Source organism: Hypanus sabinus, chromosome 3 (assembly GCF_030144855.1).
Source record: "Hypanus sabinus isolate sHypSab1 chromosome 3, sHypSab1.hap1, whole genome shotgun sequence".
NCBI classification, from domain to species: domain Eukaryota; kingdom Metazoa; phylum Chordata; class Chondrichthyes; order Myliobatiformes; family Dasyatidae; genus Hypanus; species Hypanus sabinus.
Window position 1 is genome coordinate 160,770,374 of NC_082708.1, and position 25,998 is coordinate 160,796,371.

General features: G+C 43.5%; 1 protein-coding gene across 3 annotated transcripts; it reads right to left on the reverse strand.

The window, feature by feature from the left end:
* Window positions 1–6,653: 6,653 nt before the first annotated feature.
* LOC132391836 (uncharacterized) lies at window positions 6,654–21,543 on the reverse strand. 3 transcript variants are annotated; one of them, XM_059965505.1, is made up of 3 exons: window positions 21,440–21,543; window positions 19,242–20,490; window positions 6,654–6,912 (listed from the first exon to the last, which is right to left on the reverse strand). In XM_059965505.1, exons 2-3 carry the CDS (start codon window positions 19,812–19,814, stop codon window positions 6,835–6,837), a joined length of 651 nt encoding a protein of 216 aa, XP_059821488.1. In that variant the 5' UTR covers window positions 19,815–20,490; window positions 21,440–21,543; the 3' UTR covers window positions 6,654–6,834. The 3 variants fall into 3 exon arrangements, with proteins under 3 accessions (XP_059821488.1, XP_059821489.1, XP_059821487.1); XM_059965506.1 differs by having other exon boundaries at window positions 19,242–20,193; window positions 21,440–21,512; XM_059965504.1 differs by lacking the exon at window positions 21,440–21,543 and having other exon boundaries at window positions 19,242–21,431.
* Window positions 21,544–25,998: the final 4,455 nt, after the last annotated feature.

Consider the following 25,998-nt stretch of genomic DNA (forward strand, 5'->3'; position numbering starts at 1 on the left):
AAAAAGTCTTCGCAGAAATGACTGTGCCGAACGTGTATTAGCTGAAAATGCTAACATCAAGACTTTTATTGGATAAGTGTATTACAGATTACAGAACGTGAATATAAAAATACAGTGGATTCCAATTAATTAGGACACATCAGAACCATTACATTTTGGCCCAATTAAGCAATTGCCCAAATTAGCTTGTTTCATGGAAATCTTTAAAAAGATATTTTAAAAGACAAACTACCATTTAATTGAGTAACAAATTATGTATTTAAATGAAATACCAAACTAATGAGAATACGATAGTGCTATAAAACAGTGTATTAGCTCCTAACAGTTATTGACTGAGGAATTCAAAAAGATTACGCTGCTGGGTTCTTTTGATAGACTAAATGAACAACATCAGCACAGACACCTAGTGCAGATAATGGACTGCCTTCATAGAATCCTTTCAACAACTACATCCTCTAAATCTTCATTTTCATAAGATGATTGTTGATCTTCTCAAATTCTTCATAGTTCCTTACTATTGCAGTAGTGAAATCATTTCAATTTCCACCCAGCTGTTTCTGGCAACTCCAAGCCTAAATGATTGAAACCACAGTTCTGAATTGTCTTACTCCTTATTTCACTACTGTATAAGTGTCAAAAATCACTGTTTTTTGAACACAAACACACACAAGAGATGCTACTTAAAAACAGTTCATTCTAAGTACAGAATAGTGTCTAACAGCCACACATGTGCATGTGAATGACATGCATTCAACCAAGTGTGGCATCAAGGACTCCTGGTAAAACTGATCAACAGGCAATGTTTGGTCTCATAGCCTCTCACAAAATATTTCTATGGTTTCTAGTCAATTGTTGTAATCCCAGAACATCACTACAAGATTCCATGGTCCAACCAACATCAGCTGCTTCATTATTAACTTTCTTTTCATCATGAGGTCAGAGGTGAGAATGATCACCAATGATTGCATTACACTCAGTTCCATTAAGCAGCCCATGCTAGATGTACCAGTGCCTAAATAACATACAGGCAATCACTGGTAAGTGTTAAACATAGCCATCGCCAATAAGAGTTTAACCACCTTCCTTTCACATCTCACTGCATTGCATTCACCAAGCTTCTCACCAGCAACATTCACAGGTTCAATACTAGCCAGATCACCACAAATGTCATAAAACAGCCACATAAATACTGCTGTTCCATAAGCCAGAGATTTCCTATGTTCTCCTGCAAGAATAACTGTTAGAATCAAAACGTTGACTGGAAATGATTGAGACAGATATACAAGCCCCATTTCCAGAAAAGTTGGGATAATTTCCAAAATGCAATAAAAACAAAAATCTGTGATATGCTAATTCACGTGAACTTTTATTTAACTGACAAAAGTACAAAGAAAAGATTTTCAATAGTTTTACTGACCAACTTAATTGTATTTTGTAAATATACACTAATTTAGAATTTGATGGCTGCAACACACTCAACAAAAGTTGGGACAGAGGCATGTTTACCATTGTGTTACATCACCTTTCCTTTTAATAACACTTTTTAATTGTTTTGGAACTGAGGATACTAACTGTAGTAGTTTTGCAATTGGAAATTTTGTCCATCCTTGCTTGGTATAAGACTTCAGCTGCTCAAAAGTCCATGGTCTCCGTTGTCTGATTCTCTTCTTCTTGATGCGCCATACATTTTCAATAGGAGATAGATCTGGACTGGCAGCAGGCCAGTCAAGCACACGCACTCTGTGTCTACAAAGCCATGCTGTTGTAGCCCGTGCAAAATGTAGTCTGGCGTTGTCCTGCTGAAATAAGCATGAACATCCCAGGAAGAGACATCCCCTTGATGGCAACATATGTCTCTCTAAAATCCTAATATACACCTCAGAGTCAATGGTACCTTCACATACATGCAACTCACCCATGCTGTGGGCACTGATGCACCCCTATACCATCACAGATGCTGGCTTTTGCACCTTTCGCTGATAACAATCAGGATGCTCGTTTTCATCTTTGGGACGGAGAACTCGACGCCCGTTTTTTCCGAAAACTAAGTGAAATGTGGACTCATCTGACCACAGCACACGGATCCACAGTCTTTTGGTCCATCTGAGATGAGCTCGGACCCAGAGAACTCGCCGACGTTTCTGCATAGAGTTGATGTATGGCTTCCTCCTTCCGTAATACAGTTTCAAGTTGCATTTCTGGATGCAGCAACGGACTGTGTTAAGTAACAATGGTTTTCTGAAGTACTCTCGAGCCCAGGTGGCTATAATTGTCACAGTAGCATGACGGTTTCTTGGGAAGTGCCGCCTGAGGGCTTGAAGATCACGCGCATTCAACAGTGGTTTCCGACCTTGCCCTTTATGCACTGAGATGTCTCTGAATTCTCTGAATCTTTTCACAATATTATGTACTGTAGATGTTGAAAGACCTAAATTCTCTGCAATCTTGCGTTGGGAAATGTTCCTTTTGAACTGACTAACAATTCTCTCACAAATTTTGGCACAAAGGGGTGAGCCACGACCCATCCTTGCTTGCAAAGACTGAGCCTTTGATAGATGTTCCTTTTATACCCAGTCATGATACCTCACCTGCTACCAATTGCCTGCTTAATGTCGAGTCTTCCAAACCGGTGTTACTTGAATATTCTGTGCACTTTTCAATCTTATTTTAACTCTGTCCCAACTTTTGTTGAGTGTGTTGCAGCCATCAAATTCTAAATTAGTGTATATTTACAAAATACAATTAAGTTGGTCAGTAAAACTATTGAAAATCTTTTCTTTGTACTTTTGTCAGTTAAATAAAGGTTCACGTGAATTAACATATCACAAATTTTTGTTTTTATCGCATTTTGGAAAATATCCCAACTTTTCTGGAAATGGGGTTTGTACTTTTGTTGGATAAACACACTGGATCATCAGAACCAGGGCAGGTTGTGATATGAGACAGATCACCTATGAGATAACATAACGACAGAAGTTGTTCAGTCAATATCTAACTAGCCTCCTCTTGACCCGACATACCAAATCTATAGCCTGCCCGACCAAATGACTTGAAAAGCAATTTTCAAACAGAAATGAAACTGGGAAATGTTAAAGTGATACAGAATACAAACTTCCAGAAGATTCTCAACGTGTGTATGAAAAACTGCTGCACAATGAAAGACATTTTGGCCCAAATGCCTGGGCCTGCGTATCTACAGGTTGAAAGCACTGCTATGCCAGTTGGGTGCAGAGACGAATGGATTCAAGGACTAGTCATAGGAAATCAACTTCAACATCCATACATAATCTAAATCCAGATCACAATGCAAGTGGCAAAGTTTCTACCAGGTGATGAGGCACCACTTAAGATCATGCAATTCAACTTATTGCCTCGGGGTCTCAATCTACCCTCTCCTTTTCCAACAGTCTCCTCTACATTTAACACACAGAGCAAAACATTTATACCAGCTCCCTTTGTTTAAAGTTCAAAATAAAATTTATCATCAGAGTACAAACATGTCACCACACATAAACCGGAGATTCTTTTTCTGCAGGCATACTTGGCAAATCTATAGAACAGTAACTGTACACAGGATTTGTGAACTGTAAGCATCAGGAACTGTGTGAATGCAGATAATAAATAGCAATCAAGATCAAACATAAAATAACAAGTTAAAAGAGTCCTGATGAAAGCTGCTTTGTAAAGCTGCTGAATTTACCCACTGCACTTCCACGCAGCACATAACATGTCAAAGCCACTTAACTTGGAAAAAAAAATTCTCTTCTCTCTAGTTCTTTTGCCGATGGTCTTAAATTTGTAATTTTATCATCAACCTCCATGCCACAGCAAACAGTTACTCCTCAATTACACTTTCAAAATGTATCATGATTTTGAATTTATATTAAACTTTCTCTGAGGTAATAATCCCAGTTACAGCTAGCTACAGAACCTCAGTTTGGTAACAAAGGAGTCAGAACAAATTGGAAAATCATCAATTCAAATGCCATCAGGCATAAATATTGAACAGTTCAGCACAGGAATAGGCCCTTTGCCCACCGTGCCTGCACTGACTAGGATGAAAACCTAACAAATCCCATGTGCCTGCACGTGATCCTCATTCTTCAATTCCATACCTGTTCATGCATTTGTTTAAATGCCTCAAACGTTGCTGATGTATCTACTTCTACCATCTCCCCGTTCCAAGTACTTTTCATTCTCGTAAAAAAAACTTAACTCATAAGTCTCCTTTAAATTTTGCACCTCTCAACTTAAACCTATGCCATGAGGTATTTGAATTTTACACCATATGAAAAAGACTATCTAAACTAACTATGTCTCTGTTTTATAACTTCTATCATGTCTCCCCTCAACCTCTGATGCTCTGGAATTTGTCCAACTTCTCCTTTTAGCTAACCCACTCTAATCTAGGCAAAATCCTGGTAGACTTCTTTAACACCCCTTTCAAAGCTTCCACAACTTTTGTGAACATAATATAGCATAGCACAGGCAATTTAGCACACAACGTTGTGCTGACCTTATCTACTCCAAGATCAATCCAATAATTCCCTCTCAGATAGACCTCCCATTTTTCATTCATCCATGTGCCCATCTAAGAGAAATGCCCCTAATGTATTCACCTCTACAAACATCCCAGCAATACATTCCATGAAATTATCACTCGCTGTGTAAAGAACACATCTCTGCCATCCCCCCACCTCCACGCCATACATTCCTTTGATCCCCTTAAAAGTATGCCCTGTCATATTAGCCATTACCATCCTGGGGTAAAAATGCTGGCTGTTCATGTCTTTTATCATCTTGTACACTTCTATCAAGCCTCCTCTCATCCTCCTTCACTCTAAAGAGTTAACAAGCCTTAACTTGTTTACCTTTCCTCATAAGACATGCTCTCAAATCGAGGCAAATCTCCTCTGCACACCCTCTAAAGTTTCCACATCCTAATGTGGTGACCAGAAATGCACACAATACTTTGTAGGTGATCTAACTACATTTTATACAGTTGCAACATGACTTGCCAACTGTTATACTCAATGCATAAACCAGTAAAGACAAACATGCCATACAGCATCTTTACAGCCCTGTCAACTTGTGCTGCCATTTGCTGTTTGATTTCCTCTCGCATTTGATCTCTCAAAATGTACCACACTTGACTCAAATTAAACAGCATCTGCTATTTTTCTGCCCAATTTTCCAACATATCTGTATCCTGCTGTATCATTTTAACAAACTTCCTCACTATCTACAACTCTACCAATTTCTGCAACAAGCTGCAAGAGATACTCGTTGGATTGAGCAGCATCTGTGGCAAGAAAGGATCAAAATCCTGCATCAGGCTTGAGAGTGGAGAGGGAAGATACATAGCTGGTGTACAGATGAAAGAAGAGGAATTGAAACAAGATTGATGGGCGATAGCTATATGGACAAAGGTGGGATAAACAAAACCCTGTTGCTGGAAAGGATGAAGGTGGAGATAGAGGCTCGAGGAAGATGACTGGAAACACGAAGAACAAGAATCTGATATGAAAAATCAGACAGACAGCAGTGCTCAGCCCAATGAGCTCCTCCAGCAGTTTGTTTTTTGCTCCAGTTTCCAGCATCTTCAATCTCTTGTATTCACTAACTCTCTCCCCTCCCACACACTCAGATGTCTCTTACTCCCCACCTCTTCCTTTTCCTCATCTTTACTTGCTCCCTAGCACTTCTCCCCTATACCTCACCTGTCTCACCCTCACCCTGCCTGCCCCCTCATCTCTCTCCTTCCCCTCAACTGTCATTCACTCACCTGCCTCACTCATACCTTCACCTTTGTCCCTTCCCCCTCAACTACTCCTCGCCTATCTCTCCCAACCCTCACTTCCCGCAAGTATCTCTCCAAACCCCTCACCTATATCTTCCACCCATTCACCCACCGCTCACCTGTCTCTCCCTTCCCTTCACCTGCCCCCTCACCTGTCTCTCCCTTCTCTTACCTGCCCCCTCACCTGTCTCTCCCTTCTCTCACCTGCCCCCTCACCTGTCTCTCCCTTCTCTCACGTCTCTCCCTTCTCTTACCTGCCCCCTCAGCTGTCTCTCCCTTCCCTTCACCTGCCCCCTCATGTCTCTCCCTTCCCCTCAAATGTCATTCACCCACCTGTTTCACTCATACCTTCACCTTTGTCCCCTCCCCCTCAACTACTCCTCGCCTATCTCTCCCAACCCTCACTTCCCGCAAGTATCTCTCCAAACCCCTCACCTATATCTTCCACCCATTCACCCACCGCTCACCTGTCTCTCCCTTCCCTTCACCTGCCCCCTCACCTGTCTCTCCCTTCTCTTACCTGCCCCCTCACCTGTCTCTCCCTTCCCTTCACCTGCCCCCCCACCTGTCTCTCCCTTCCCTTCACCTGCCCCCCTCACCTGTCTCTCCCTTCTCTTACCTGCCCCCCTCACCTGTCTCTCCCTTCCCTTCACCTGCCCCCCTCACCTGTCTCTCTCTTCCCTTCACCTGCCCCCCTCACCTGTCTCTCCCTTCTCTTACCTGCCCCCCTCACCTGTCTCTCCCTTCTCTTACCTGCCCCCCTCACCTGTCTCTCCCTTCCCTTTACAACGTCCTCACCTGTCGCCAGGACGAAGCTAAACGCGCGGCCCCACTGCCAGCCGCTCATGATCTGCGCGTCCGGCCGTGACACAGCCACTCGCCTCGGGATCCTGAGTGCTGTGCTGTTGCCTCCAGCCGGGACTAGGCCCTGAGCCACGACGGCCGCTCGGCCGGTCAGCGCTGCCGTAGCGCCGAGTGAGGGGCAGTTCCAAGCCGTCGGCACCCTTCGCGCATGCGCCAAGCCAGCCGCTGTCTCAGACCGGGAGAGCGAAGCGGTTTCGGGACTGCAAGCTCCAGCGCAACGCCGTGCAGAGTTCCTCCGTCTTGTAAACCTGAGAAGATAACAGGGCCAGTCAAACCACCGACCAGTAGGTCAACAGCTCCAAAATTCTAGTCCAAACCCCTAACAGATCGATATAACTGGTGTGGCTGTGTTTATAAAGTGTTCAGCCCTTGCATCATAAGCTTTGCAATAGAGGCTGGCTGAATACCAAGTCTCTCTCACTTGTTAGTGAGAGATGTGTCCGGGTAGGACTTAAAGTGGAAATTCCAGGCATAGGTAGAAAATTTGCTCTAGCGCCATGGTGTTGTATATTTTGCACACTTATGAACGATGTGTAGTTTAACTTTATGCTTTTCCTCAGCTTGTAATATACCATGCTACTGCAAAAAAAAATCTTTTTTCAAGGCATTTATACCATTTTATGTATGGCTGTGACAACAATGACAATCTGCTGAAGCACGTCAAGCAACATCTTTGGCGGGAAGGGGTTTGTCGATGTTCTGCGTCAAAGTCCGATATCAGGACCGAGGGTGGAGAGGGGAGGGTGTCTGACATTAAGAGGAGGGAGTGGGGTTGAAAAAGGCTCTTTAGAGGAGAGGTGGATCCAGGAAGGACAGATCTGCCGGAGGAGCTCAGTGGGTTGAGTAACATCTGTATAGGGGAATTGTCAACGTTTTGGATCAAAATCATGCATGGAACCCTGGAATTCTGTCCCAGGGGTCATTATTAGGTTTTGAAGTGGAGATGGATAAATATTTGATAGGTCAATAAATAGAGGAGTATGGAGAATTTTGTTTTAGTTACCCAAGGGGTTAGAGCCAGCATTTAGTTGCCCATCCTTAGTTGTCTGTGAGTAGATGGTGAGCTGCTTTCTAGAATCGCTATAGTCCTTGAGGAGTGGGTGTACCCATAATACTATTAGAGAGGGAGTTCCAGGATTTTGATCCGGTGACTGAAGGAATTACAATATATTTCCAAGACATGATGGTGTGTAGTTGAGAGGGCATCTTCCAGGTGGTGCCGTTCCTCAGGCTTTTGCTACTCTTGGTTGCAGTGGTGGGCTTGGACCTGACATAGAAGAAGAGTTGACACCAGCATACATCAGCCAAGGTGATATTAAATGGAGGTATGTCCTGCTCCTTTTCCCATACTGTTTTTGTGATGCTGTTCTTTTGGAGAGGTCCAGTTCAGCCAGGTGTACCAACATTATAAGTATGGTATTTTGTTTAATTTTAACCATCACTTTTCTCTCCCCTGATTTGAGAGCTCAATTCCACATCTGCTGAAGGTATGACAATAAATGGGATTGTGAACAGGGGTATATGGACCAGTTTAAAAAGTAGGGACGAGCATGGCGGATGGAATATAGATTCATAGAGAACAGGCCCTTCAGTCTAACTGGTCCTTGCTGACCAAGCTGCCCCATCCAGGATTGTTCCGTTTGCCAGTGCTTAGCCCATAACCTGAACCTTTCCTATCAGTGTACCTGTTAACTGTCTTTTAGAACTTGTTATTGTACCTCCCTCAACCACTTCCTCTGGCAGCTGATTCCACATAGATGCCACCATTTGTGTAAAACAAAAAGTTGCCCCTTAAGTTCCTATTAAATGTTTCCCCTCTCACCATAAATCTATGCTCTCTCATCCTTGATTTTCCAATCCTGAAAAAAAGACAGTGCATTCACATCCATACACTTTCTATGAGATCACTTAACACTCTGAGGATTAAAGTCCAAGCCTGTCCAACCTCTCCCTACATCTCATCCCCTTATGTCCTGGCAAAATCTTTGTAAATCTTTTCCGCACTCTTTCCACTTTCATAACGTCTTTCCTATAAGAAGGTGGCCAAAACCTAACACAGAGTGGGAAATGCAAATGTTTAAACCAGTGACTCCAGAGGGTACACAAGTCACCAACAACAATTAGGAAGACAATCAATTTGCTGGCATTTATCGGAAGAGGAATTAATTACAGGTGTAATCATGTCTCCGTACAACTCTACAGGATGTTGATGAGACTGTATGGTTTCCTTATCTAAAGAAGGATAGAGGAGGTGCAACAAAGATTTCCCAGGAGACAGAAGACTGGAATTTGCAGCAACAATCTGCTGGAGGAACTCAGCAGGTCGAGCAGCATCTGTGGGAGAAAAGGAACTGTCAACATTTTGGGTTAAGACCCTGCATCAGGACTGAGAGGGGAGATGGCCAGTATAAAGAGGAGAAGGGGAGAGCTGAGACAGATGTTACTGGTGGACTGAAGAGGCGGTGAAGGTAAATTGAGCCAATTGGGGGGGAAGGAGAGTGGGTAGAGATGCGAAAAAGAGGTACGTGGGTGATAGATGGAGACAGACAAAAAAGGTGCGAGGGAGATGGAGTGAGGTGCGGAAGGGAATGTAGTTGGAGACAGCTGCTGGAGGGAGATAAGCAGGAACATACAGTAAAATGTGACAAAAGATAGAATCTGATAATTGAAGAGAAGGTAATGGGATCCATTAGAGAAGAGGTAAATGTGGGCGGAACCAGAACAAGATGGGGGGGTGGGGGGATTGTGATGCTTTGAACAAAATGATGAGGGAGTTTAGCATGTCAGGGTACACCTATGGAGAGGAATAAAAAGTAAGGGCCTTGGCCCAAAGCACCCAACTCTTCAATTCTCTCTATAGATGCTCCCCCATTACGATTGACCTATATATAATTTTTATTCATTTATCTGTCCAAGTGTGTTTCTTCTTCTTAAGCCCATCACTCCTGATTCATAGGCTACCAACTGCAGCTCGCCAGAGTCCTCTAGCCTGGGCCTATCTTTCATGGTTGCCCAAGTGTAGCTTATCTTCTTGGTGTATCCTTCCTCTCCCAGAGATAAACTCCTTGGAGCTTCTGTTGGTGTTTCTGTAGCACTGGGATTTTACAGGATGGGCTTGCTAGCCCCATGCCCAATCCTCCTCCTTTCGCAACTGAGCTTGGGACCATCCATGGCAGAGTTTGTCCAAGTGCCTTTATGTGTTATTAATTTCCCTGCCTTAACAACAGTATCTGGCAGCTCATTCTATATACCTACCACCCTGTGGATGAAAAAGTTGGCCCTTATACTTTATTAAATATATTTTGATACATATTTTATTCTTTGGTCCTGAAGAAGGGACTCAGTCCGAAACATTGACTGTTTATTCATTTTCATTATTGTTGCTGGAGTTCGTCCAGCAATTTGTGTGTGTTACATTGGATTTCCAGCATCTCCATTTCCAGCAACTCTTTCATGTTTTTTATACCTTGTCTACCTTGCTTTTTTTGCTATAAACAATAAACCAAAGTCACCTAAATCCTTTTCATTAAATTATATAACTTTTTGCACTGGTGTTCATTTTCCTGGATTTTGCTTGCTTTTGTACATTGGGTATTAAACTGTCATTCCAAGTTATGTCTAGAATAGAGACTCTTACAACTTTGTGTGATTTGGAGTTGGTTTGTAATTTTAATAAACAGTAAGTGTTTTATGAGCTTTGCCTGTTACACAGTCTGACCATGCTTTACATCTCCTTCACTACACCACATGGTGAACTGGGCATGAAAGAAATTGCCCCTCTCCCTCACCTCCCAACTCACGTCCAATGTTACAGGCATCCATAACTGCTCATTGCCTTGCTAGGTGTGTCTGGATGTTACAATAGATGTTGCCATTCAAGTGCTCATCACTGGTTCTCCCTCAGAAAGTTACTAGGTGGTAGGATCACAGAGACAGAAGAAGGCCATTCAGCCCCTCACACCCATTCTGCCACCCATGGCTGGTCTGTCAACAATTCCTCGCACTTGGCTTGGCTCTATATCCTAGTACAAATTTGCCTGGCCAAGATTCACTGCTGGGTTTCGGTCTATTAATTGAGGTCCACTATTCTTGCGGGCAGGTTTTCTAGAGCTGTTGGGATTGGTTTAAACTAATATAGCAGGAGGGTGGGAACCAGTATGATAGCGCTGAGGATGAGCCAGTAGGTTTACAAGTAGATGATGGCTGTAACATGAATGTAAAGAAGGACAAGCCAATGATTGGGTACAAATGCAGACAGAGCAAAGAGTCAAATTGTACCAGAAAGGCAAATTTCAAAAGGGTGAAGAATGCAGGTCTGAAGGTACTGTATTTAAATATGCATAACTTTCGGAATAAGGTGGATGAACTCATGGCGCAATTAGAGATTGGTTGGTATGAAGTTGTGAGGATCACTGAGTCGTGGTTGAAAGAAGATCATGGTTGGGAGCTTAACATCAAAGGGTATTCTTTGTATCAAAAGGATGGGCAGAAAGGCATAGGCGGTGTTGTAGCTCTGTTGGTAAGAGATGGAATTACATCTTTAGAAAGTGGTGACAGGGTCTGAGAATGTTGAAACTTTGTGGGTGGAGTTAAGAAATGGTAAGGGTGAAAAAACTATTATGGGGATCATATATAGACTTCCAAATAGCCAAGTTATGGGGTTGAGATTGTAAAGGGAGCTTAACCCAGATCTTATTCGGGAGCTTAATGTAAAGGAAACCTTAGGAGGCAGTGATCATAATATGATTGATTTCATGCTGTAATTTGAGAGGGAGAAGCATAACTCAGTATTGCAATGGAATAAAGGGAATTACAGAGGCATGAGAGAGGAGCTTGCCCAGGTGGATTGAAGGAGGATACTGGCAGGGATGACAGCAGAGCAGAGGTGACTGAAGTTTCTGGTGATTGTTCATAAGGTGCAGGATAGACATATCCCAGAGAAGAAGTTCTCAAATAGCAGAGGCAGGCAACCGTGGCAGACAAGGGAAGTTAAGAACTACATAAAAGCCGAGGAAAAGGCATATAGGGTAGCAAAAGTGAGTGGAGCTAGATGATTGGGAAGCTTTTAAAATCCAACAAAAGGCAACTAAAAAGCTATAAGAAGGGAAAAGATAAGATATGAGGGCAAACTAGCCAATAATATAAAGCAGGATACTAAAAGTTTTTATAAAGAGTAAAAGGGAGGTAAGTGTTGATATTGGACCACTGGAAAGTGATGCTGGTGAGATAGTAATGGAGATGAATTTAATGAGTACTTTGCATCAGTCTTCACTGTGCAAGACACAAGCAGTGTGCGGTCCATGAGTGTCAGGGAGCAGGAGTGAGTGCCATTGCTATTACAAAGGAATAAGGTCCTAAGATGGATAAGTCACCTGGGTCATATGAACTACATCCCAGAGTCCTGAAAGAGGTTGCTGAAGAGACAGCAGATGCATTGGTCATGGTCTTTTAGGAATCATTTGATTTTGGCATGGTCCCGGAAGACTAGAAAATTGCAAATGTTACTCCACTCTTTAAGAAGGGAGAAAGGCAATTAGTTAGTCAAACCTCAGTGGCTGGAAAGTGTTGGAGTCTATTATTAAGGATGGAGACTAATAATAAAATAAGTCAAAGTCAGCGTGATTTATTGCCTGACAAATCTGTTATAGTTCTTCGAGGAAGTAACAATGAAGAGGCAGTGGATGTCATCTATTTGGATTTTCAGAAGGCATTTGATAAGGTGCCACACATAAGGCAGCTTAACAAGATAAAATCCCATGACCTTACAGTAAAGATACTGGCAAGAGGCAGTGAGTGGGAATAAAGAGAGCCTTTTCTAGTTGGCTGCCTGTGACTAGTGGTGTTCCTCAGGGGGTCAATATTGGGACCACTACTTTTGTTTGTTAATGATTTAGATAACAGAATTGATGGCTTTGTGGCGAAGTTTGTAGATGATATGAAGAAATGTGGAAGGGTAGGTAGTGCTGATCAAGCAATGCGATTGCAGCAGGACTTAGTCAGGACACTGAAGCAGGGACCCAATTGCAAACCAAGTACTGTGTGCACTGTGATAGTTACTGAGTAGCAAATTCAGGGGGGCAACAAAGTCAGCGTCAAAGTTCAGGCAGAGATCAAAACATCCACAGAAATCCAAAAACCAGAATTGGAAAACAGGCAGAGTCGATACTCAGACGGACAAAGTGCAGATACAACTGCTGGAAAGGCTCAGGAAAATTCACTGACACAATTGGGCAACAAACAGGTGAAAACACAGGACTGAAATACACTGAGCAATAAACAGAGAGGCAGATGATAGGTGGAGCACAATGAGACACAGGCAGCAATACTGGTAATAATGAGAAGCAGATGAGAGACGGAGTATCGGTAATACAGGGGCTGGAGTACAGCAGGAGTGGGGACAAGAGCACATGACAATACAAAACCACAGACTGACAGCTAGGGGGAAACACACAAAAAGACAGAGTTCAACTAGAATTACTGACAGACTTAGACAAATTGGAAGACTAAGCAAAAGAGTGGCAGATGGAATATAGTATTGGGAAATGTACGATATTGCATTTTGTGTAAAAGGAATAATAGGGTAAACTATATTATAAATGGGGAGAAGATTCAAACATCAGCAGTGCAGAGGGACTTAGGAGTCCTCATACAAGACTCCCAGAAAGTTAATTTACTGGCTGAGTCTGTGGTTAAAAAAAAAGGCAAATGCAATGTTGGCATTTATTTCAAGAGGAATAGAATATAAAAGGAGATAATGTTGAGGCTTTATAAGACACTAGTCAGGCCACCAGCTTGTCACCAGTTTTGGGCCTCATATCGCAGAAAGGATGCATTGCCATTGGAGAGGGTCTGGAGAAGGTTCACGAGGATGATTCCAGAAATGAAGGGGTTAACATATATAACAACTACATCATCTGACAGCTTGTCCTATATACCTACCACTTTCTGGGTGAGAAAGTTTTTCCCCAGGTTTCTATTAACTCTATCCTCTCTCACCTTAAATAAATGCCCTCTAGTCCTTGATTCCCCAATTCTGGGTAAAAGATTTTGCAGATGTTGCATTATCTTCAAGGGGGTTTTGAGTTTATCCTTGCATCTTTTCCTCTGCCCATCTGGTAATCTGTTCCTATGACAGGGCTGAAAACAAAATCTGGTGTCAGGCATGAAATAATGTGGATCAAATTGAGAGTAACTGGGGTCTCAGTAGTGTGGCTGTTGGGTTTGGAAAGGACACTGGTTCACTGATCTTTCAGTGTGCTTGGAGGATTTTGCAGAAACTTGTTTGCTACATGACCCTAGCCAACAAGTCCACAAAGAACCAATTGATTGGTGTCAAACAAAGCTGTGTCACTGCCCCAATGTTCCTCTCAATCTTTCTCACCACTGTTCTGCATCTCACTTGACCATACCTTTCCTCAGGCTCCTGGGACCTGGAAGGACCTGCTGTAGATAGCCCAGGTCCCAGGAGCCTGAGGAAAGGTATGGTCAAGTGAGATGCAGAACTGTGGTGAGAAAGATTGAGAGGAACTTTGGGACAGTGACACAGCTTTGTTTGACACCAATCAATTGGTTCTTTGTGGACTTATTGGCTAGGGTCATGTAGCAAACAAGTGGGCAGCTAAACCTAAGGAGGATATTCCACACACCCTCCCTATCAATTAAGTCTTAAGTCTTCAGTGAGGTTAGGGCATAGTGGCTAGTGTTGCTGCCACAATTTATTTTGGAGTTGCCACATGGTGAAAATCATGTTTGGATGGAAGGAATTCAGGAAACTCTTCCACCCCTGGAAGGAGAGTGAGTTAGATCCTGGTGGTGACCTTCCCTCTGGCAGATGGTAGAGCAACTCTGCTGTAGTTATCTCAAATCACCCAGGTCACAAAACCATGGCACTGCAGTTACTGGGACCAGGTGAATGGGGAAGGTTATGATGGAAGGACAATTGGCACTCATTGAGAGGGAGAGGATCAGTGGATGGATGTAGTGAGTTTGGGTGGAGGTGGTGAGTGGTGGGGGGTGGTAGCCTCATTTTTGGAGAGTGATCTAGCAGGAGAAAGGTGAGAGAAGGCCAGCTTATGGTGTTGGGAAGACATCAGAGGTGGGTCAAAATGGGAGAACTGAGAAAAAGAGGGAAGGGGCTAAGAGTGAAGCAGCTTAGTGAACAGGGAAGAAGTTGGGGAACCAAGAGAGTTGGAGGACAGGGGCAGCAAAATGGACATAGGGGTCTGAAGAAAAGGGTCTGTAAGGTTGTACAATGTGCACATGGGTATCTAGCTTACATCCATGTAACAGAGCCTGGTCTTTGTTATCTTGGGCCTCATTGCCATCAGACTAAGACCCTCACACTGGCCCATGTTTTAATTGGTCTGCAAAGGGTCACACCATGTAAAGAGGATTCATGGATGAACACCTCCCACTCCCCAGAACTGGAGAAGTAGATCATCCTCAGTCCTGAAGAAGAAGCCAACTGGCCACCAGAAATGGTGTTGAATCTGTGTTGGGTTCTTTTTTCTTGTGGTTGGGTTGTGGGTACTCATGGTCAGGTGGAAGATGCTTAAAGAGAGAGGCAAGAAATGGAATTTGACAGAGGCTTCCAAGTACATTGTCAGGATCAGACTGTTTATCTTACAGGATGATCACACTAGAGGCTTTAAAATGTTTTCCTTATAAGGTGAGCAAGTCCCTGGTGTGGAAAGACATGCGTCAGAACCTTGCTATCCATTTAATTTCACACTTAGAGTTAGAGAGGAAAACAGTACAGATACAGGCCCTACAGCCCAGCAAGTCCATGCTAACCAGTGTACCCACCCAGCAGTTGGTCCATGTCCCTCTAAGCCCCTCCATGTACCTACAGCATCCTAGTGCTTCTTAAATGATACCATTGAACCTGCCTCAACTGCTTCTTCTGACAACTTGTTCCATCACCCTTGGCCTGAAAGTGCTTCCTCTCAGGCCTCTTTTAAATCTTTCCTCTCTCACACTACAGGCCTTCTCACCTGGGGTGGGGAAAACATTACCATCCACCGTATCTATGCCACTAACAATATTAAACGTTTCTCTAAGCTCCCTCTCATTCTCCTATGGTCTAATGAATAAAGACCCAGCCTGGCTAATCTTGTCCCATAACACAGGCCCTCTAGTCCTGGCAACATCCTCATAGATCTTCTCTGCACTCTTTCCAGTTTAACCACACCTTCCCGATAACAGGGTGACCAAAACTGTACACAATACTCCAAAGCGGCCTCATCAATGATTTCTATAACCTTAACGTAATGTTCCTGCTCAATGCCCTGACTGAAGGCCAGCATACTAAATGTCTTTTTTCACCTCCACATTCCACACCAGTTTCCATGAACTCTGCACTTGTCTTCCCAAGTCCCTTTGTTCCATTACACACCCTTGTGTCCTACCATTTACAGTATAAATCCTACACTGTTTTGACTTTCCAAATGCATCACACAGTTACACACACACTCACATTTCAATGCTCAATAAACAACATCTGCTCTTTTATTTGTTTGTTTGTTTATTTATTAAGATACAGTGTTGAATAAGCCCTTCCAGTCCTTTGAGGCACACCCCTTGGATTTAATTCGAGCCTAATCACAGGACAATTAACAATAACCAATTAACCTACCAACTGGTACACCATTGGACTGTGGGAGGAAACCCAGAGAACCAGTAGGAAACCCACCCAATCACGGGGAGAAACTCAAGAACAATCTCCTTAAGGCAGCAGGAAACACATCGACATTCAAAATAACTCTCCATTACAGTTAAAGCCTGAGAGCATATAGTCAGTTTACATCCATTTACAGTTTAACGGCAGAAACTCTCTTCTTCTGACTATCGACTGATGCCCTCTGACAGCTCTCCCAAAGTGTTTTGAAGTATTTTATGATAAGGATGCTGTGTAATAATCCTGTCTTTCATATGTCAGACAATCAGTGCCTGCCAGATATCCATCTGCCGATCTATTAACCTATCTATCTACAATGTGTTCTCTGTCTATTCTTGTATGGAAATCTGTTATATACTAAAACAATTACACCTGATTACACGTACAATCGGACAGCATAGGAACTGATCCTTCAACACACCACATCGATGCCACCCATCCTACCTATCGACACCTCTTTCCTCTTGTCTTAGACACCCACAATATAGGAGAAAATCTATGATACTCTATTATATCACTTTTGTAGTTTTGGCTGAAGCTTTGTACTGGAGTATCCTTATAACTGAACTCCTAGAGTGCTACACCATGGGAACAGACCCATTAGCCCAACACACTCAAGCCAACCATATTCTCCATCATCTCAAATATATACCTGAAATGTTACCTCAGGAGGGCAACATCTGTCATCAAAGATCCCCATCGTCCAGGCTGTGTCATCTTTTACCATTGAGCAGCAGGTACAGAAACTTGAAGTCCCACACTAACAAGTCATGTCACTTTTTATTGTCATTTCGAACATAACTGCTGGTACAGTACACAGTAAAATCGAGACAATGTTTTTCAGGACCATGGTGCTACATGGAACAATACAAAAACTACACTGAACTACATAAAAACAACACAGACAAAAAAAAAAACTACACTGGACTACAGACCTACCCAGGACTGCATAAAGTGCACAAAACAGTGCAGGCATTACAATAAATAATAAACAAGACAACAGGCACAGTAGAGGGCAGTAAGTTGGTATCAGTCCAAGCTCTGGGTATTGAGGAGTCTGAAAGCTTTGGGGAAGAAACTGTTACATAGCCTGGTCGTGAGAGCCGAATGCTTCAGTGCCTGTTCCCAGACGGCAGGAGGGAGAAGAGATTGTATGAGGGGTGCATGTGGTCCTTCATACTGCTGTTTGCTTTGCAGATGCAGCGTGTAGTGTAAATGTCTGTAATGGTGGGAAAAGAGACCCCGATGATGATCTCAGCTGACCTCACTATCCGCTGAAGGGTCTTGCAATCCGAGATGGTGCAATTTCCAAACCAGGCAGTGATGCAGCTGCTTAGGATGCTCTTAATACAACCTCTGTAGAATGTGATGAGGATCGGGGTGGAAGATGGACTTTCCTCAGCCTTCAAGAACAATTACTTCCCTTCAGCCATTCCGTGTTTGAACCAACTGGCTAAATGTTAATCACTACAGTTTAGCAGCACTTTGACCACTTTAATTACTTTGTACTAAAACGGATTTCATTTATTTCGTTGTTTTTTCTTGTTAAAATTGTGTATAACTTTGAATTTCTAATTTTCTTGTGCATGTTGCTTATATGATGCTATATGCTTATGTGCTAGTGATGCCCCTGCAAACAGGTTTTTCATTGCACCTATGCTTACATGTACTTGTGCGTATGACAATATACTCAACTTTCACTTGGAGAAAGCACAGAATCTAGTCCATGGTAGTGCAAGGGGTGTTCCATTGTTGAGGAAGGGGCAGGAATCAGGGATGTACAAAAAGCTGGAATTAACGGAGCTTAGAAACCTTGCTGTATGGATGAAGGAAGTTCCAGAGACTGGGAATTGAAAAAAAAACAATAGAATTTTCAAAATCAAGCTGTTGCTGAAATTCACAAATTTGAAAACAGAATTCACAGGAAGAGAAGAGAACAGAACATAATGTGGAGAACTCCTGGACAAAGGATCAGTGAATTAAACACAAAAACTAAACTAAAATATTGCAGAAGCTGGAAATCAAAAACAATTGTATATGGGAAATCTGCTCAGTTTCCTATTTCATTTACCAACAGTACCTCTGGATGGCAGCAAAGGATCTTTCAGACTGTTGACCAAAGAGGATAACTTCACTTGTCCCATCGTTGAAATGTTCCCACAAACTATGGGCTCACTTTCAAGAATTCTTCATCTCATGTCCATGATACTTCTGGGCCCCTTATCTGAGAAAAGATGTGCTGGCATTGGGGAGAGTCCAGAGGAGGTCCATGAGAGTGTTTCTGGGAATGAAATGGTTATCGCATGAGGAACATTTGGTGGCTCTCGGCCTGTACTTACTGGAGTTTAGAAGAATGAGGGGGGATCTAATTGAAACCTACCAAATATTGAAAGGTCTTGATAGAATAGATGTGGAGAGGATGTTTCCGATAGTGGAGGAGTCTAGGACCAGATGTCACAGCTTCAGAATAGAGGGGCATCCATTTAGAACAGAGATGAAGAGGAATTTCTTAATCCAGAGGGTTAAAATCTGTGGAATCTGTTAAAATCTGTGGAATTTATTGCCACAGGTGGTTGTGGAGGCCAAGTTGCTGAGTACGTTTAAAGCAGAGGTTAGATGAGTTTTTCATTAGTCAGGGTGTCAAAGATTGCTGGGAGAAGGCAGGGGAATGGGTTTGAGACAGAAAATAAATCAGCCATAATGGAATGGTGGAGCAGACCCAGGTGTGTATCTACAGAAAATAACGCCTATGGCAAGCACTGATATTGTGCCCCTGTCCAAACATATGACACCCATCTTTTAGGTAACTTTACCATAATATCAGCTCAAAAGTACTAGTCAAGCTCATTAATCTTTTAACAAATTATGGTTTATGGCACTACGTGAAAATTATAACTGCACCTTCCATGTTTTCACTGATGCAAATTGGTCTATGATGTGGTCAATGTCAGTTTTTTCAGTGTCTTCTCTTTCTACACTCAGCAGAGCAAGATCACAGGGTCTGCCTTGACCCATGGAGGCTCTCAAATATGAAGTATTAGTTTTAACTTGCTGAATGATCTCACAGCTGCCGATGGAAACTGCGATGGTTAGCATTATCTGAATAGCAATGCGAAGATTGGGGAAGACACTCTCATCTCCATACTGAACAATAAATTCAAGCAGCTCTTTAGGTCTTGATATTTTCATGTTGACCTGCCTTGATAGCAACATTCTGCAATCCAAAATTTCTTCATATTGCTGCTGTCCATCAATATCAGAGTCGTACAATTCGCCCAAATTTTCGCACTTCTTCTTTAGGTTGTTACTGTCAGCGCCATAACACAGTCTCTCAACGTCAAGAAGGAACCCAAACTTGGCGTCAGTGTCGTGCAAACAAGCAAACCTTTCGTTCATTTCTCTGTGAAGACAGTCGAGTGTTCCCTTCATGACTCTTTCCATTTCCTCCTTAGCTGTTAACCCTCGAGTTCTCATCAGTCATTCATTTCTTTCGTCTCTGACATCTTTCAACTTCAATATTCCATTATTGACAGAGACAGACTCCTTCTTTGAGTGACTCACTGACCAACACTTCTCTTTCATCATAAAAATGATGTCAGAGGGCTTTCAAATCCAGGGCAGCATCATGGACACTCAACTCCTAGCAAAATCAGAAAATCTTAACTCAACGTGCAGTTGTACAGCTGCCTTGTGTCACTTCTCGTTTCCATTGTCTACCATGTCCTGGAGGACTTGAAGTATCTCCTCAAGGTACTTGTTGATGGGCTTCACTGCTTCTGTCCTTGCACTCCACCTGGTTTTGGACTCCGACTTAACAACCACAGGCACGGCGTTTTTGAGTTTTTCCCCAGCGCTGTGTTGAATGAGAGAAAAACAAGCAGAGAGCTTCAATGGTTCCAAATAACATGACCATCATTGTATCCTGTGTGGCTGCAGGTACACCCACCAAGTTGAGTGAGTGATTGTCGCAATTCACAAACACTGCCAGGTTGTTTTTCTCACTTATTCTTTGATGAACACCACTTGCGTGTCCAGCCATCACAGCAGCATTGTCATAGCACTATGACTGACAATCTTGTAGCTCCATTTTGTCCTTCTCTAGCTGTTTCAAGGTGTCCTCAACCAAGATCTCAGCATCCTTCTGGCTGATCTGAATAAAATCAAGGAAGGACTCTAACACGGACTGTTTTCCTCTCAAAATCAATTTCCACATACCTCACTACTTCTGACATCTGCTCACAGTGTGCCTGATCAGGAGTCGAGTGAAACATGAGACCATAGTACTTAGCTTTACGAATGCTTCTCAGTAAACTCTGGCAAACAGTGGATGAATTCGTTCTTGTCAGGAATGTGGACGGATGGACCCAAACACAGGACGCAGACACTGAAGTACTAGGGGGAGGGCAGGATGGGGATGCCATGGCATTTAAGGGTTAATGCAGGCAGGGCTGGATCCGAGTTCAGATGAGGCAGGCAGGCAGGAAGGAGGATCCCAGAGTTCAGACGAGGCAGGCAGGCAGGCAGATTCCTCACGGCAGGCCACAGGGATCCCGGGCAGGGCTGCCTCCCAGGCCGGAACACAGAGGCCTGGGCCAGTCACCTGGGCAGGTGCAGGGCACAACCCTTAGGGAGCAATAGGTGGAAAAGGTAGAACCCCCGCCGGGCAGCAGCAGTCCAGCCAGACCCGCCCGACATAGGCAACGAGTAGGAAGGGGCAGAACCCCCGCCGGGCAGCGGCAGTCCGGCTGGACCCGCCCAACAGAGGCAACAAGTAGGAAGTTGGGTCCAGGGTGAGCAGCAGAACTACAGTGATCCACCAGGTACATTGGTAAAGGCAACCAAAAGCACAGGCAAGACAAATAAGACAGGACAGCAGGGCCAGCACACCTGAGAGGAGCAGGAAAAGCATGACAAACCAGGTAAAACAGGTACAGAGTGGGTTGCAGAGCAGAATAGAGAGCCAGTTGCAGAACAGGCAAAAGGCAGGATTCAGAGCAAATGAACCGACTTCGGAGCAGACAAGGAGTAGACAAACCAGAAAGAGAGTTGGTTAAACCAGCTTCAGCACTAACCAGATGCGATACAAAACAACCACCCACCTGGTCCCTGTCCCACAGACCCTGATAAACACCTGCAGCTGAATTGGCCACAGGTGTGCCTCCTTGTTCCAGGATGATCTCAACAGGCTCAAAGGGGCCTGGAGGGACAGCTGCAAGACCTGGAGTCCGGAACACTCGGACCGGATTGACACCCGGAACGCGGATTCCGGACTGGACCCTGACAGTTCTGGACACCTGGTGAAAGATAAGATGTGGATCCAGGATGAATTTCCAAATGAGTGAGGTGTTCTTTTATGACAGGGTCAAAGATGGCCAGTAGTTTCAGTAAGCCAAGGAAATTTCCCACATTGGAGTCATCATCTAGCTGAAGTGACTCCCTGTGTCCTCGCAAAGCCAAGTTCTGAGTCGCAAGGAATTTTATGCAGTGAAGGATTCTCGTCAAGATATCATGCCACTTCTGCTTTTCCTTCTCAATATGTGACTGAAATACCACATCAATAACTCCTCTGTTTCCAGCTAAATTTCTTTCCACTGTGTGAAGCATTCCCGATGATTCTTGGCATTTTCATGAACATTAATCCTTTCAGGTGCTTTCCACTGGTTGACTCCACGTTCCTGCTCCAATGAGGATTGATGGACTGACCGGGAATAGAGAAGACAACAGATACAAAATGCAGACTTTTTAGAAGGAATAGACCAGCCATGAGCAAGTCACTTCCTCACCACGACCATTTCCCAATTTCCTCTTGAACCAAGTTTTGTTCATTGAGCAGTTATTTGTTGGTAGGAAAGGCCCCCACTGTTCTAGAAATACTTCGAACCTAGCTTTATTATTTCTGTTCTCAATGCGTCAGGCAGAATTGATTTTTCCAGTATCCTTGTCGAACTTCAGAAGTCCAATGTCATGCTGTTCAATCACTTCTGGTATGACTGTTCGAGGCTCTTTGACACCATCCAGTTCACTAGGTTCGGTGTGGTCAGGGTCAATAAACTCGACATCATCACCACCACCACCATCTTCCCTTCCTGTCATGTCCACGTTCTCTGTGGCAGCCTCACTCTTAATCTCTTCATACTCAAATTTATCTGACTTGACTTCCTCCTCAGCTTATGACACATTTGTACTTGATCCACCTTCAGATTCTAACAAACCTGTAGCAGGTGCAGGCGACTCCATGGAATGTGTTGAACTACTTGTTCCGGGCTTTTCAAAGAAGGGCATGAAGAACTTGCTCGACTTCTTGGCTTCCTCCAACTCCAACTTTTGTCTCTTCTGTCCTTCAGCTCCACTTTCCTTCTTCATGAAGAAATGTTTCATGGTCTTCTTACACAATGCTCTGAAATAAGGCCATCCTAGTGCTTCTCACCCAGGATAATCAAAGACAGATCATAAATCTGAAGAAAATTCTTTTTTTCACTATCCGAGGATGGCTTGTCTGACTTTAATAGAAACTGCTTAGTGGCGCCCAGGGCACGTGCTGTACCTGCCATACCTTAGATACGCCACTGAGCAGATCCAATGGCCTGAATGGTCCAAATCTGCTCCTATTTCTTACGGTCTTACGGATTTGACAGGGAAAGCCTTACATTAATGCCCCCTGGTTTTGATCATCACCACAAATGTAATCAAGACTCCTCTCAATCTTTGTCCATTATCAATGCCCTACTGACTTTTAGGCTGTCCAAACTGTGAATTCTTCCTGAAGAAACAGCCTATCCCTGGCTACGCTCTCTCCATTACCTCAATTTAAACCTTTTTAAAAAAGTAACAGAATTTTCCCATAAGGTTTAACAGGCTTCCATACTTTTTAATGTTATCCTTGGAAGTAAAGTGATGTGCCTGGACTGATTCTTTTGAGTCCTTATTAAACTTTATTACATCTTTTATTGATCATTTATTTGAACACTCTATCCTTCACTTGTTCACTGATCCCACTATATCTTTCCCTCTCTTCTTTCTCTGTAATCTTCTACTTCTCCAATACTCCAATTTCTCTGCTCTTTTCCAATTCCAGTCTCCTGTTCATTCTGGATTTCAACCTTTCAACCATCAAAAGTTGTACCTCCGATTGCTGAGCTCTACTCACTAAACTCCTCTATCTCAACACCGAAGGGGCTACTACCATAGCAAACCCATTATTCTCATTCACCTAAAATGCTGGTGGAACACAGCAGGCCAGGCAGCATCTATAAGGAGAAGCACTGTCGACATTTTGGGCCAAGACCCTTCATCTCAGCCCGAAACGTTGACAGTGCTTCTCCTTATAGATGCTGCCTGGCTTGCTGCGTTCCACCAGCATTTTATGTGTGTTGCTTGAATTTCCAGCATCTGCAGATTTCCTCGCATTTGATTCTCATTTCCCTCCACTCTTACTCTCTCTCTCTCCTTTGATTCCTTTTGCCACTTCCATATACTAATGGGTAGGTTACATTAGCTAACCCTCCAGAGTATTTCTGAGCTCAGGTTATTCTATTGTTTTTAAGTCCCAGGATTGAAAATTGGTGAAGCTAATTTGACGGTCAACCCCAGTAGATGGCACTGTGTCCTTATACTATGGTAGATAGTGAGCAGAGAGATAATCCAAGCTGCAGGCCTGTTATAACAGTTTTCAGATTCAGTTACAGGAAGGGGTCTCTTATACTGAACTTTCACCGTCACAGAGGCACCATCAAACAATGTTAGTTACCAAGATCTAATAAGAGATACTGGGCAGGTGACTGAGAGATTGATCAAAGAGTTACTTTAAATGAGGAAAGAAACAGAAATATGCAGTGGCACAGAATGGCCGGCACAGCGGTGTAGCAAGTGATACTACTGCCTCACAGCTGCTGTGATCCAGGTTCGATCCCAACATTGGGTACTGTCTCTGTGGAGTCTGCATGTTCTCTCTTTGACTGCCTGGCTTTACCCCAGGTGCTACAGTTTCCACCCACATTCCTAAAATGTACCAGTGAATGAACTGGCTGCGGTAAATTCATCCCTCAGCCAGGATAGCAGAAACATATCACTTAGCTATTAAAACACATTGCTGTAAGTGGAAACTTGCTGAATGCAAACTCATTTTGATATCTTTTACATTTTAACGAAATCCCACTAAGTCTTCACAAGTTCTAAATTGATGTTGTAATTTCCAGAACAACAAAAGTGTAAAGGCAAACAAAATAATTGCTACTCCAGATCTAATGCAGCGCAAACACAGTAAGATAAAGAACACAGTAAAAACACAATAAATATAAATACTTAAGAAAGCTTATACAAGTAGATTGATTGTATGTCTATAAGGTGACACTAAGCACAGTAGTGTCTACATAAGATGACTGACAGGAAAATAGTGATAGGTGGTGTGGATGGATGAGTTAGTGGGTGGAGGTGTTGATAAGTCTTACTGCTTAAGGAAAGTAACTGTTTTTGAGTCCAGTGGTCCTAGTGTGGATGCTACGTAGCCTCCTCCCTGATGGAAGTGGGACAAGCAGGGAGGGTGGGATCCTTCATCATGTTACTGCCTCTTTCTGGCACCTTTATCTATATACATCCTTGATGGTGGAAGGCTGGTGCCACATTGGGGAGTTTTGACTACCCATTGGAGAGCCTTCCTGTCTGCCGCAGTGCAATTTCCAAACCATGCAGTGGTGCAGCATGTTAGGATGCTCTCAACTGCACATCTGTAGAATGATGTAAGTATAGATGTGTATAGTCCAGCTCTCTTCAGCCTCCTCAGAAAGTAGAGGTGTTGGTGAGCTTTCCTGGTTGTGTAGGATGTGTTCTGGGACCATGAGAGGTTGTGTGAGATGTGGACTCCCAGGAGTTTGAAACTGCTCACAATTTCCACTGCTGTGCTGCCGATGAAAAGAGGGTTGTGAGTGGGGCGAGTTCTCCTGGACTTGATTACCATCTCCTGTGTCTTATTGACATTGAGGAAGAGGTTATTTGCCTGGCACAAGGCTTCAAGCTCTTCCATTTCCTCTCTGTCGGCCGTCTCATAATTGTTGACGATGAGTCCCACCACTGCTGTGTCATTGGCGAACGTAACAGTGCGGTTACTCGGGTGTTTGGCCATGAAGTTGAGTGTGAGCAGAGTATACAGCAATGGGCTCAGCGCAGAGCCCTATGAGGCACTCGTATTGAGGATGATGGGGAGGGAGGAGCAGTTGTACAGTCTGACTGTCTGAGGTCTGTTGGTTAGGATATCCAACACCCAATTGTACAGTGGTGTAGTTAGATTAAAGAGTAGAAGTTTGTTCACCAAGTCTGTGGGACAGTAGTGTTGAATGCCAAACTGAAATTCAGAAAAAGCATTTTAACGTAAATGCCCTTGTTCTCCAGGTGTGTCAGGGCCAGGTGCATGGGATCGGTTGGAGAGCGGTTCTGTTGGTAAGCGTATTGGAGATTGTCCAGTGAGGCAGGAACAGAGCTTTTGGCATGTGGCATTACCAGCTATTCAAAACACTTCATAATGATTGACATTGGTGCCACTGGGTGGCAACCATTTAGTTCTGAAGGTATAGATTTATTTAATACAAAGATGTCGGTGGCCAATTAGAAGCCTGTGGGGCCAGAGGCCTGTATGAGTGGAGTGTTGAAGATGTCAGTGAGCTGG

What these genes read in the sequence shown, in the direction of transcription:
- LOC132391836 (XM_059965505.1), bottom strand. Translation starts at nt 19,814, where the DNA reads ATGAGAACTCGAGGGTTAACAGCTAAGGAGGAAATGGAAAGAGTCATG. An exon ending in CATCAGTGAAAACATGGAAG is followed by an intron (nt 6,913 to 19,241) that starts GTGCAGTTATAA and finishes TTATCTTCTCAG; the next exon opens with GTTTACAAGACGGAGGAACT.